We start from the raw sequence: 10775 nt of genomic DNA, 5'->3' as shown, positions 1-10775 counted from the left end.
AACCCTACAAAATCCTAAAAACCCTAGAAAACTTTTAAAATCTCGAAAAAATCCTAGAAAACCCTAAAAAATCCAAGAAAATCCTAAAAACCCTGAAAACCCTAGAAAACTATAAAATATCCTAGAAACCGTAGAAAACCCAAGAAAACTCTAAAAAAACCCTGAAAATCCTAAAAACCCCTAAAAACCTAGAAAACCCTAAAAAACCTTAAAAATTCATGAAAACCCTAAAAACGCTAAAAGCCCTTAAAAACCCTAGAAAACTATAAAATATCCTAGAAACCGTAGAAAACCCAAGAAAACTCTAAAAAAACCCTGAAAATCCTAAAAACCCCTAAAAACCTAGAAAACTCTAAAAAACCTTAAAAATTCATGAATATCCTAGAAACCGTAGAAAACCCAAGAAAACTCTAAAAAAACCCTGAAAATCCTAAAAACCCCTAAAAACCTAGAAAACTCTAAAAAACCTTAAAAATTCATGAATATCCTAGAAACCGTAGAAAACCCAAGAAAACTCTAAAAAAACCCTGAAAATCCTAAAAACCCCTAAAAACCTAGAAAACTCTAAAAAACCTTAAAAATTCATGAATATCCTAGAAACCGTAGAAAACCCAAGAAAACTCTAAAAAAACCCTGAAAATCCTAAAAACCCCTAAAAACCTAGAAAACTCTAAAAAACCTTAAAAATTCATGAATATCCTAGAAACCGTAGAAAACCCAAGAAAACTCTAAAAAAACCCTGAAAATCCTAAAAACCCCTAAAAACCTAGAAAACTCTAAAAAACCTTAAAAATTCATGAATATCCTAGAAACCGTAGAAAACCCAAGAAAACTCTAAAAAAACCCTGAAAATCCTAAAAACCCCTAAAAACCTAGAAAACTCTAAAAAACCTTAAAAATTCATGAATATCCTAGAAACCGTAGAAAACCCAAGAAAACTCTAAAAAAACCCTGAAAATCCTAAAAACCCCTAAAAACCTAGAAAACTCTAAAAAACCTTAAAAATTCATGAATATCCTAGAAACCGTAGAAAACCCAAGAAAACTCTAAAAAAACCCTGAAAATCCTAAAAACCCCTAAAAACCTAGAAAACTCTAAAAAACCTTAAAAATTCATGAATATCCTAGAAACCGTAGAAAACCCAAGAAAACTCTAAAAAAACCCTGAAAATCCTAAAAACCCCTAAAAACCTAGAAAACTCTAAAAAACCTTAAAAATTCATGAATATCCTAGAAACCGTAGAAAACCCAAGAAAACTCTAAAAAAACCCTGAAAATCCTAAAAACCCCTAAAAACCTAGAAAACTCTAAAAAACCTTAAAAATTCATGAATATCCTAGAAACCGTAGAAAACCCAAGAAAACTCTAAAAAAACCCTGAAAATCCTAAAAACCCCTAAAAACCTAGAAAACTCTAAAAAACCTTAAAAATTCATGAATATCCTAGAAACCGTAGAAAACCCAAGAAAACTCTAAAAAAACCCTGAAAATCCTAAAAACCCCTAAAAACCTAGAAAACTCTAAAAAACCTTAAAAATTCATGAATATCCTAGAAACCGTAGAAAACCCAAGAAAACTCTAAAAAAACCCTGAAAATCCTAAAAACCCCTAAAAACCTAGAAAACTCTAAAAAACCTTAAAAATTCATGAATATCCTAGAAACCGTAGAAAACCCAAGAAAACTCTAAAAAAACCCTGAAAATCCTAAAAACCCCTAAAAACCTAGAAAACTCTAAAAAACCTTAAAAATTCATGAATATCCTAGAAACCGTAGAAAACCCAAGAAAACTCTAAAAAAACCCTGAAAATCCTAAAAACCCCTAAAAACCTAGAAAACTCTAAAAAACCTTAAAAATTCATGAATATCCTAGAAACCGTAGAAAACCCAAGAAAACTCTAAAAAAACCCTGAAAATCCTAAAAACCCCTAAAAACCTAGAAAACTCTAAAAAACCCTGAAAAACTTAAAAAACCATAGAAAACCATAAAAAACCTAAAAAAAACCCTAGAAAATCCTAAAAACCCTAAAAAATCCTAAAAGAACATAAAAATTCTAGAAAACCCTAAAAAAACCTAGAAAACAATTAAAAAAACCCTAAACACCGTAGAAATTCCTAAAAAATTCTAAAAACCCTAGAAAATCATGAGAAACCCTAGAAAACTCTAAAAAAACATAAAAACTCTAGAAAAAACTCTTGAAAAACCTAGAAAACTCTAAAAAATCCTAGAGAACTCTAGAATACCATAAAAACAAAAAAAAATCCAGAAAAACTCGAGAAAACTTTAAAAAACTCTAAAAACCCTAGAAAACTCCAGAAAACCCTAAAAATCCTAGAAAATCTTAAAAATCCTAAAACACCTAGAAAACCTTAAAAAACCCTTAAAACCCTACAAAATCCTAAAAACCCAGAAAACCCTAAAAATCCTAGAAAATCTTAAAAATCCTAAAACACCTAGAAAACCTTAAAAAACCCTTAAAACCCTACAAAATCCTAAAAACCCTAGAAAATTTTAAAAACTCGAGAAAATCCTAGAAAACCCTAAAAAATCCATGAAAACCCTAAAAACCCTGAAAACCCTAGAAAACTATAAAATATCCTAGAAACCGTAGAAAAACCAAGAAAACTCTAAAAAAACCCTGAAAATCCTAGAAACTGCTAAAAACCTAGAAAACCCTAAAAAACCTTAAAAATTCATGAAAACCCTAAAAACCCTAAAAGCCCTTAAAAACCCTAGAAAACTATAAAAAAAATCCTAAAAACCGTAGAAAACCTAGAAAACTCTAAAAAACCCTGAAAAACCTAAAAAACCATAGAAAACCCTGAAAACTGTAAAAATTCTAGAAAACCCTAAAAAACCTTAAAAATTCATGAAAACCCTAAAAACCCTAAAAGCCCTTAAAAACCCTAGAAAACTATAAAAAATCCTAAAAACCGTAGAAAACCTAGAAAACTCTAAAAAACCCTGAAAAACTGTAAAAATTCTAGAAAACCCTAAAAAGCATAGAAAATCCAAAAAAAATCCTAAAAATTCTAGAAACCCCGAAAAAATCCTAGAAAACCATAAAAAATGCTAAAAATCCTACATAACCCTAAAAACAATGGAAACCCCTAAAACCCCTAGAAAATCCTAAAAACCCTAAAAAATCCAGAAAAACTCGAGAAAACTCTAAAAAACTCAAAACCCTAAAGAAAAACTCGAGAAAACTCTAAAAAACTCTAAAAACCCTAGAAAAATCTAGAAAACCCTAAAAATCCTAGAAAACCCTAAACCCTAAAAAAAACCCTAAAACCTTACAAAATCCTAAAAACCCTAGAAAACTTTTAAAAACTCGAGAAAATCCTAGAAAACCCTAAAAAATCCAAGAAAACCCTAAAAACCCTGAAAACCCTAGAAAACTATAAAATATCCTAGAAACCGTAGAAAACCCAAGAAAACTCTTAAAAAACCCTGAAAATCGTAGAAACTCCTAAAAACCTAGAAAACCCTAAAAACCTTAAAAATTCATGAAAACCCTAAAAACCCTAAAAGCCCTTAAAAACCCTAGAAAACTATAAAAAATCCTAAAAACCGTAGAAAACCTAGAAAACTCTAAAAAACCCTGAAAAACTTAAAAAACCATAGAAAACCCTGAAAACTGTAAAAATTCTAGAAAACCCTAAAAAGCATAGAAAATTCAAAAAAAATCCTAAAAATTCTAGAAACCCCGAAAAAATCCTAGAAAACCATAAAAAATGCTAAAAATCCTACATAACCCTAAAAACAATGGAAACCCCTAAAACCCCTAGAAAATCCTAAAAACCCTAAAAAATCCAGAAAAACTCGAGAAAACTCTAAAAAACTCTAAAAACCCTAGAAAAATCTAGAAAACCCTAAAAATCCTAGAAAACCCTAAAAATCCTAAAACACATAGAAAACCTTGAAAAACCCTAAAACCCTTAAAACCCTACAAAATCCTAAAAACCCTAGAAAACTTTTAAAAACTCGAGAAAATCCTAGAAAACCCTAAAAAATCCAAGAAAACCCTGAAAACCCTAAAAAACTATAAAATATCCTAGAAACCGTAGAAAACCCAAGAAAACTCTTAAAAAACCCTGAAAATCGTAGAAACTCCTAAAAACCTAGAAAACCCTAAAAAACCTTAAAAATTCATGAAAACCCTAAAAACCCTAAAAGCCCTTAAAAACCCTAGAAAACTATAAAAAATCCTAAAAACCGTAGAAAACCTAGAAAAAATCCTAGAAAACCATAAAAAATGCTAAAAATCCTACATAACCCTAAAAACAATGGAAAAACCCCTAGAAAATCCTAAAAACCCTAAAAAATCCAGAAAAACTCGAGAAAACTCTAAAACTCTAAAAACCCTAGAAAAATCTAGAAAACCCTAAAAATCCTAGAAAACCCTAAAAATCCTAAAACACATAGAAAACCTCCCTAAACCCTAAAACCCTTAAAACCCTACAAAATCCTAAAAACCCTAGAAAACTTTTAAAAACTCGAGAAAATCCTAGAAAACCCTAAAAAATCCAAGAAAACCCTAAAAACCCTGAAAACCCTAAAAAACTATAAAATATCCTAGAAACCGTAGAAAACCCAAGAAAACTCTAAAAAAACCCTGAAAATCCTAAAAACCCCTAAAAACCTAGAAAACCCTAAAAAACCTTAAAAATTCATGAAAACCCTAAAAACCCTAAAAGCCCTTAAAAACCCTAGAAAACTATAAAAAATCCTAAAAACCGTAGAAAACCTAGAAAACTCTAAAAAACCCTGAAAAACTGTAAAAATTCTAGAAAACCCTAAAAAGCATAGAAAATCCAAAAAAAATCCTAAAAATTCTAGAAACCCCGAAAAAATCCTAGAAAACCATAAAAAATGCTAAAAATCCTACATAACCCTAAAAACAATGGAAACCCCTAAAACCCCTAGAAAATCCTAAAAACCCTAAAAAATCCAGAAAAACTCGAGAAAACTCTAAAAACCCTAGAAAAATCTAGAAAACCCTAAAAATCCTAGAAAACCCTAAAAATCCTAAAACACATAGAAAACCTAGAAAAACCCTAAAACCCTTAAAACAGAGTTTTCTAGAGTTTTTCAGGATTTTTTAGAATTCTTTGGGTTTTTAAGATTTTTTATAGTTTTCTAGGATTTTTAGGGTTTTCTTGGGTTTTCTAGTGTTTTTTTTAAGTTTTCTAGGATTTCTAGGGTATTCTTGGTTTTTAGGGCTTTTTTTTATAGTTTCCAAGGGTTTTTTAGGATTTTGTAGGATTTTAGGGTTTTTTAGGGCTTTCTAGGCTTTTCTAGAGTTTTTTAAAGTTTTCTAGGATTTTTAGGGTTTTCTAGAGTGTTTATAGGGTTTTCTAGAATTTTTTAAAGTTTTCTAGGGTTTTTACGGTTTTTTATGGTTTTCTAGGGAATTTAGGATTTTCTAGGATTTTTGCAGTTTTTTAGGGATTTCTAACGTTTTTAGGATTTTTTTTGGGTTTTTAGGGCTTTCTAAGATTTCTAAGTTTTTTTAGGGTTTAGGGTTTAGGGTTTAGGGTTTAGGGTTTAGGGTTTAGGGTTTAGGGTTTTTAAGGTTTTCTATAGTTTTTTTAAGTTTTCTAGGATTTTGATGGTTTTCTATGGTTTTTAAAATTTTCTAGTGTTTTTTAGGAATATTTGGGAGTTTTTAGGATTTTCTACCTTTTTAGGGGTTTTTAAGGATTATTAGGATTTTTAGGATTTTTTAGGGTTTTCTAGGAATTTTATTGTTTTCTAGGATTTTTTCGGGTTTTCTAAGGTTCTTAGGGTTTTTTAGAGTTTTCTAGGGGTTTTCAGGGTTTTTCAGGATTTTTATGGTTTTTAGGGTTTTCTAGGGTTTTTAAGATTTTTTAGAGTTTTCTAGGGTTTTTAACGGTTTTTTAGAATTTTTTGGATTTCTAGGATTTTTTCGGGTTTTCTACGGTTCTTAGGGTTTTTTAGAGTTTTCTAGGGTTTTCAGGGTTTTTTAGAATTTTTATGGTTTTTAAGATTTTCTAGGATTTTTATACTTCTCTAGGGCTTTTAGGGTTTTCTGGGTTTTTAGGATTTTTTATAGTTTTGAACGGTTTTTAGGGTTTTCTAGGCTTTTCTAGAGTTTTTTAAAGTTTTCTGGAATTTTTTTGTTTTCTAGGATTTTTAAGGTTTTTTTTAGGGTTTTTCGGGGTTTTTTTCAGTTTTTTATGGTTTTCTAGAGATTTTAGGGTTTTTTTAGAATTTTTACGGTCTTTTAGGGATTTCTAACGTTTTTAGGATTTTTTTTGGGTTTTTAGGGTTTTCTAAGGTTTTTATGGATTTTTAGGGATTTCTAAGATTTTCTAGAGTATTTTAGGGTTTTCTAGGGTTCTTTAGGGTTTTTAGGATTTTCTAGGAGTTTCTATAGTTTTTTTAAGTTTTCTAGGATTTTTATGGTTTTCTAGGTGTTTTAGGGTTTTCTATGTTTTTAGGTGTTTCTTAGGATTTTTAAGATTTTTTAGGATTTTCTAGGGTTTTCTACAGTTTTTTAAAGTTTTCTAGGAATTTTATTGTTTTCTTGGTTTTTGAGAGTTTTCTAGGGGTTTTTAGGGTTTTTTAGGATTTTTATAGTTTTTAGGGTTTTTTAGGGTTTTCTAGAATTTTTAGAGTTTTTAGAGTTTTCTAGGGTTTTTCAGGGTTTTTTAGGGTTTTTTGGGTTTTTAGGAATTTTTATGGTTTTCTAGGATTTTTAGGATTTTCTTGAGTTTTCTAGATTTTTTAACGTTTTCTAGGATATTTATGCTTTTCTAGGGCTTTTAGGGTTTTTTAGGGTATTCTGGATTTTAAAGATTTTTTTATAGTTTTCAAGGGATTTTTAGGGTTTTCTAGGCTTTTCTAGAGTTTTTAAAAATTTTCTGAAATTTTTTTTGTTTTCATTTTCTACGATTTTTTGGGTTTTTTAGGGTTTTCTAGAATTTTTAGGGTTTTTTAGGATTTTCTAGAGTTTTTTAAAGTTTTCTAGGATTTTTACAGTTTTTAGGGTTTTCTACGGTTTTTAGGGTTCTTAAGGTTTTCTTGGATTTTTAGGGTTTTTTAGGTTTTCTAGGGTGTCTAGGATTTTTTAGAGTTTTCTAGTGTTTTTCAGGATTTTTTTTTGTTTTTCGGGGTTTTTAGGGTTTTCTACCTTTTTAGGGAATTTAGGATTTTTAGGGTTTTTTTTAATGGTTTTTAAGGTTTTCTAGGGGTTTTATGATTTTTTAGGGTTTTCTAGAAATTTTATTGTTTTCTAGGATTTTTTCGGATTTTCTAAGGTTCTTAGGATTTTTTAGAGTTTTCTAGGGGTTTTCAGGGTTTTTTAGGATTTTTTGTGTTTTTATGGTTTTCTAGGGTTTTTAGGGTTTTCTTGTGCTTTCTAGAGTTTTTTTAAAGTTTTCTAGGATTTTTATGCTTTTCTAGGGCTTTTAGGATTTTCTAGAGTTTTTTAAAGTTTTCTAGGATTTTTTTTGTTTTTTAGGATTTTTAGGATTTTTTATGGTTCTAGGGTTTTTTAGGATTTTTAGGATTTTCTAGAGTTTTTACGGATTTTTATGGTTTTTTAGGGTTCTCTAGTGTTTTACGATTTTTTATGGTTTTCTAGGTATTTTAGGGTTTTCTAAGATTTTTACGGTTTTTTAGGGATTTCTAACGTTTTTAGGATTTTTTTTTTTGGTTTTTAAGGGTAGGTTTTTTAGGGATTTCTAAGATTTTCTAGAGTTTTTTAGGATTTTTCTAGGATTTTTATTCTTTTCTAGGGTTTTTAAGATTTTCTAGTGTTTTTTAGGATTTTTTTTAAGGTTTTTAGGATTTTCTATGTTTTTTATGGTTCTAGGATTTTTTAGGATTTTTTAGGATTTTTTAGGACCTTCTAGGATTTTCTACGTTTTTTTAGGATTTTCTAAAGTTTTTAGGCTTTTTTAAAGTTTTTTAAAATTTTCTAGGATTTTTATGGTATTTTAAGGTTTTTACGATTTTTTATAGTTTTCTAGACTTTTTAGAATTTTCTAGGATTTTTACGGTTTTTTAGGGTTCTCGTGAAAGTGTGTAAAGAGAGAGAATCAGCAAAGGAAAGACCCTGTTAGCACTCAAGCATAAAGCAAGCCTTGCAGTCATATGTCATATATATTAAGGTGCTAAGGTGCTAAGCTCCTTTCACCACTTGCTTAGAATAACTTGAATATAGCTAATAGGGTTTAGGTAATTTCTAGTTATAAGTAGGGACGGATCAAAACTACAAGCAAAGAGAAGAAATACACTCGTGGATCTAGTAGTGCAGATGATCAACTGACCTTATGAACCCAATGATGACAGAGATCAGCCACTGCTTCCAATTAAGCCTGACTGTTGAAGTGAACTTGCCGAGGAATTCGATGATGATGATCTAAACACTAGCAATTAATCATACGAGAGACAAATAACGAGGAGTTAAAATAAGACAAACCTGAAGCACAACAATTAATCCCACTATACCCATGAAGAGGTAGTTTTTCGTGACTCCACTGAATATGTTAAACTCATTAAAGATCTGCAGTTTTGAACACATTTTTTTAGAATTGAAATAAGATGAGCACACTACAGCAAAGCTACCAAAACTTGGATAATAAAGCTGCAAATGAAATAGGACCAATATCGATAATGTAAATACAAAATAAATGCAGTCTTCAATATGCTGTTTAGGACTGTTGGCAACAATTTTGTTTTCGAGGGGTATGACTATTATTCATTGCACTTAAAATTTCTCTCTTCTGTTGAAATAACCAAAATCTTTAGATTTAATAATAGAGCTGCACTATTCACACTTTCAATTAAATTTCTTTCTTTATTGTTGGGTGCATCATTCAAAAATGCATCTACAAGGAACAAAATTTTATGACATTCATCCAATTCTTCAGGTGCTGTAACACTAGAAAAACATAGCAAGAAAATGTCATGATCCAAAGAAAAAGGCACAATTAGAGAAACTGAAGTTCCGACCTTCGGCCCACTGGAGGCCAATCCATAAGGTGATCAGTTGGTGGATCAGTTGCCAATGCTAGCTCCCAAAGTATCCATGATAAGATTTATCCACAAAAGCTGTAGAAAGAGCAATAAGTCAGCTGAACATAAATTGAGGGGCAAAGCCAGAGAGCAAAACACAGGGAGACAGCAGACCTGCAAGCGCATAGATTTTGAAAGATATAAGAGGTATGCTAAAAATATCAAATTCATGTTCAGCTTGCAAAACACTATACAAAAGCAATCCAAAACGGTGCAGTTCAATTATATACAAACCTTTCATTGGTTGGCATATTGACTAACTACCTAAATACCCATCTAGTAATGCCAGAAATAAAATTATTTTTTAAGATGTAAATACCAACCATAAAAGATGCATCATTTATTAAGATAATTTAAGAACAAACTAGATCTCTCAAATCGAAAAGAAATAGGTCCAACCTTTACAACTGAAGCAAAATTGCCATCCAAAATAATAATATCAGAGCTTTCTATTGCAACTTCAGTTCCTTGAATATATTCAGAAAGTATAGAAATAAATTAAAAAGGGAAAAAAGAAAGAAATAGTTCAATTCATTAGAACAGAAAATTCTATGATCAAGAGATAGTAGATTCATACATCGAATATAGAAAAGCATGACATAATGAAATCAGAATCATTAATAAACCTAGGGACTTGTTATCACGTGATTACACAAACAGGAAAACAAGACAGGTATACCAGGGGTAAACAAACTCTCATGGTGTTCAATATACAATTACAAGTATTGACATCGATAAAGATTGTTGTGGTACTTAAAATTTGAGAAAACAACACAATCACTAGCACAAAAAAGAAGATAGTAGTAGTGTAGTAGTAGCCAGACCTCATGTAGTGCAGGAGCATCATTTGTTCCATCCCCAGTTACAGCCACAACATGTCCCTTCCTCCTCAATGCTTGCACAAGCAATAATTTGTCATTAGGAGATGACCGTCCCATAACCTAGTAATCATATTGCCAATAAATATCATTCACCACGAAAAATACCTCTCTTAAGAGCCTGAAAATATTGTTGTCAGGATTCTTACTGATATTGCTTCAGCTATTTCATCTCTCTGTGCATCTGTCATGGCACGAAAAGTTTTTCCTCCACAGCAATTGCTTTTGCAGTTTTGACATTGTCACCAGTGACCATTTTTACCTAGAATTAATCGAAACAAAAAAAAGAAAGGAGCAGAAAAGGATTATTTATAGAATGTAGAAACTGGATATGGAAAGCACCATTGTATTTCATTATCATCAAACGAAGTTATTAATGTTGGTCTTGCTAATCTTTAAGCCATCAAATTTGAAAGCAATAAACACGTTTGAAAATAAAGAAAAATTTAAGTCCATAGACCAGGGCGTAATTCAGCACTCCGTATGTTATTCCACCTACATGCAATGCATCTGTCTCTAGACGCACAGAGTCAGTGCTTCTTTGGCATCAGTTATAATCACATGAAGTCATTGACAATGAAAGTAGCTGGATTGAATTTTTCTTATTTTTATTATTATAGTCTTGTAGCATATTTTACAACTGCTAACATGGCCACCATGCATATTCTGCTTTCTGTAATGAGCTTCCATCGCATCACCTCCAAGAATACAATGGACACGGTAATTTAACAATTCTATTGAGGATAATTGAAAATAAGTACCTTAACCCCAGATTTTTGGCAAAGCTCCACTGAATCTTTGACTCCAGGTCGACAAGGATCCTGCATGTCAAATATGAGATTAAGAATCAGATAT

The 10775-nt window shown here is 30.6% G+C and overlaps 1 protein-coding gene across 1 annotated transcript; it reads right to left on the bottom strand.

The window, feature by feature from the left end:
- On the bottom strand, window positions 9590-10134 carry LOC107608023 (calcium-transporting ATPase 8, plasma membrane-type-like). Its single transcript, XM_021105978.1, has 2 exons — window positions 10070-10134; window positions 9590-9983 (listed from the first exon to the last, which is right to left on the bottom strand). The coding sequence occupies exons 1-2, from the start codon at window positions 10109-10111 to the stop codon at window positions 9759-9761; spliced, it is 267 nt and encodes an 88-aa protein (XP_020961637.1). The 5' UTR covers window positions 10112-10134; the 3' UTR covers window positions 9590-9758.

The sequence above is a fragment of the Arachis ipaensis genome, chromosome B07 (genome assembly GCF_000816755.2).
Source record: "Arachis ipaensis cultivar K30076 chromosome B07, Araip1.1, whole genome shotgun sequence".
Lineage (NCBI taxonomy): Eukaryota > Viridiplantae > Streptophyta > Magnoliopsida > Fabales > Fabaceae > Arachis > Arachis ipaensis.
The sequence above is the reverse complement of the archived record's forward strand: the minus strand, read 5'-3'. Positions and strand labels throughout refer to the sequence as shown.